At 30.3% G+C, this 2,651-nt stretch overlaps 1 protein-coding gene across 1 annotated transcript in view; it reads right to left on the bottom strand.

Moving 5' to 3' along the window:
* LOTGIDRAFT_105674 (hypothetical protein) overlaps nt 1-2,650 on the bottom strand; it is a gene marked incomplete at both ends in the record, with an annotated part of 4,879 nt that extends 2,229 nt beyond the window's left edge. Inside the window, 4 exons of the mRNA XM_009059871.1 lie at nt 317-429; nt 1,037-1,150; nt 1,725-1,852; nt 2,519-2,650. Coding sequence (XP_009058119.1) covers nt 317-429; nt 1,037-1,150; nt 1,725-1,852; nt 2,519-2,650 — 487 coding nt within the window. The remainder of the gene's footprint in view (nt 1-316; nt 430-1,036; nt 1,151-1,724; nt 1,853-2,518) is intronic.
* Nucleotide 2,651: the final 1 nt, after the last annotated feature.

Below are 2,651 nucleotides of genomic sequence, written 5' to 3'. Positions count from 1 at the left end.
TTCTACTTAGCTGTGGAAGAAAAAATCAACAGATGAACAAGGGGATTCCAGAATTCAACATATTTGCATAGCATCAATGAATAACATACATGTAAATGAATTCAATCATTTTGAATCCAGTAATTAAATATCAACAGAATTCATCAATGTAAACTTTACAAGCTGACCAAGCTTATATTCTACCCAAAACAAACAAAATTGAGGTAACTAAATGCAATTACTTTTCTTTATAAAGTAAATCTTTATCAGATCTCTTATAAAAAAATAAAAGATGAATCTTAATTTTTTTTTTAATTCAATAAATCATAATATTTACCAGATTCTGATATGTCATCCCAATATGGCGAGTCAAATTCAAACTCAGCTTTTAAGATCTGTTGGAATAACTGAGCATCACTTTCATCATAAAAAGGTGGATAACCACACAATCTGTAAATAAAGATAAAAGTATTCTATAAAATCAACATTCCTCAATCCAATTAAAAGATAGCCTTGAGAGGCAGCTTTGATTGTAAGTACAAATGATTGTTTGTAGCCTGTACAGCAAGCATGAGTCAATTGTGAATTGTTCCATGCCATGAGTGGGCATATAAAAATCAAAAGAATCCATAAAGAATTGTTGCTTGAAAAGTGTGTGAAAGTTGCACTATATGGATAATAGAGTGAATACACTAAGTTGAAAACAACATTTTGGTGAAAAATTATCAGATTATCCTGAAAATTGATAGTGATCATCTTCCCATTGACATTGACCCACAACATCAAAATCAAAAGAATTCTTAAAGAATTGTAGCCTGTAGAGTTCTGTACATATGTGTACATTGTAAAAAAAATGCTTGATGATTGTTTCTAAGAAACAAATCTTTTGACAACGATCGATAGGTTTCTAGAAACCAGTTATAAAAAAAAACAGAATAATTCTTTGTATTGTTGTTTAGATTTTCATTTTATATGTGTCATACTGAATTATCTCTTACATACACTATTTTCTATTCTAGCAGTTAAATATCACTGATACGTTCTTAGAGATACTTACAATATATAAGATATCACACCAATAGACCAACAATCAACAGCTTTCCCGTATGGTTTTTGTGCTAAAACTTCTGGTGCTGTAATAATCAAAAGATTATGTACATTAATTAATTTCCTTGTTAATTTTGACCCTGTAATATTCTCAACAACAAGAAACTGCAAATTGCAATTTCACAATATCACATTCTATATTTGGACCAGTTACTTACAAATGCTTTAAAGATATATTCTATTCTTAATGAAAACATGACCCAGATATTCAAACCACATTCATAAACCAGAGAGTAGTTCACATTAGCACTTTTGTCTGTTTATGGATTTTCTAATGGCAGTCATAACAGGAATATGACTATTCAATTTAGTTGATAATTGAGAAATGTTATGAGGTCAATGAAAAGATACTAATTAGAATGGATTCATCAGCAGTCAATAAGTCATCATTTTATTTCAATACAGTTGTAATGAAAAATGTATAATCGCCTTACAGTGTCTTCGATATTGGAAAAGACTCTTGAAAACATTCAAGGGATTATATACATGTATCCAGTTGACCAAGATATATATGGTCAAGGATAATCTGAGAAAAATCTGTGCCGAGAGGGTTGGCCAAGTACCAAGATTAATTCATCTGCTTTGATCTATTAAAAGTTCCTTGCAAAATTTCAAAAAAAAAAACTCATGAAAGTAACTTGCCAACATAGCCTGGTGTACCACAAGCTGTAGCCATAATACCAGAATCTTCCATCTTTGATAAACCAAAATCACTTATCATTATCTTAGAATCAGGGTCAGAGTTGTAGTACAATAAATTTTCTGGCTGAAAAATCATTACATTCAACACATATTAAGTAAGTAAATAAACAAAATTAGATACATAATAAAGATGATAATTACATTTTACTAATCTTCACAATGTCAAGGTACTTCATCTTAGAGCTTCATTGGGTTCTTTTCTTATATCAATTTGTTTGGATTGTACACTAACAAACACAGGTAATTAGAGACAGAAAGACTGTTCAAGAAACATGCCATTTTTTTAAAAGTCTTTCTGTCAACGGCTTTGAAAGGCTGTATGTGCTAGAATACATTTCTGAAACCTTTAAGATCTAACTAAATACACTGAGGAAGATATGAAAAGATAAAATCTAAAAGCATTATCAATCAAGTATTGCAAGTAGAGGACCATACTCACTGTAAGGCAACAATGATGGATGAAAGTCTCAGAAGTCTGACAGAAGTCATTCACATAACGAATGTCAATTTTTATAATGGCAAAATATCAAAGGTTGCCATGGACTGTTTCATGTCAGGACACAGCACACACCTGGTATGGTAGTCTCAGATAACAAATATTTCTTTAAAAATTAACTAATTAATTAATTTAATGTTATTTACTGTGCATGTATTAGGCTACAGAATTTTAAATATCAAAATTGAATATATCAAAGTAATTGATTAAAGCTATATAATCATGAAGTAGTACCTTTAAATCTCTGTGTACAATTCCTATATCATGCATAAAATCAACAGCTTCTAAAACTTGTTTGATAAGGTTGCTGGCATCTTTTTCTGTGTAACTACCTTTCTCGACAATACGGTCAAATAATTCACCTCCT

The sequence above is a fragment of the Lottia gigantea genome, assembly GCF_000327385.1.
Source record: "Lottia gigantea unplaced genomic scaffold LOTGIsca_4, whole genome shotgun sequence".
Classification (NCBI taxonomy): domain Eukaryota; kingdom Metazoa; phylum Mollusca; class Gastropoda; family Lottiidae; genus Lottia; species Lottia gigantea.
This window is presented reverse-complemented; position numbering and strand designations above follow the sequence as displayed.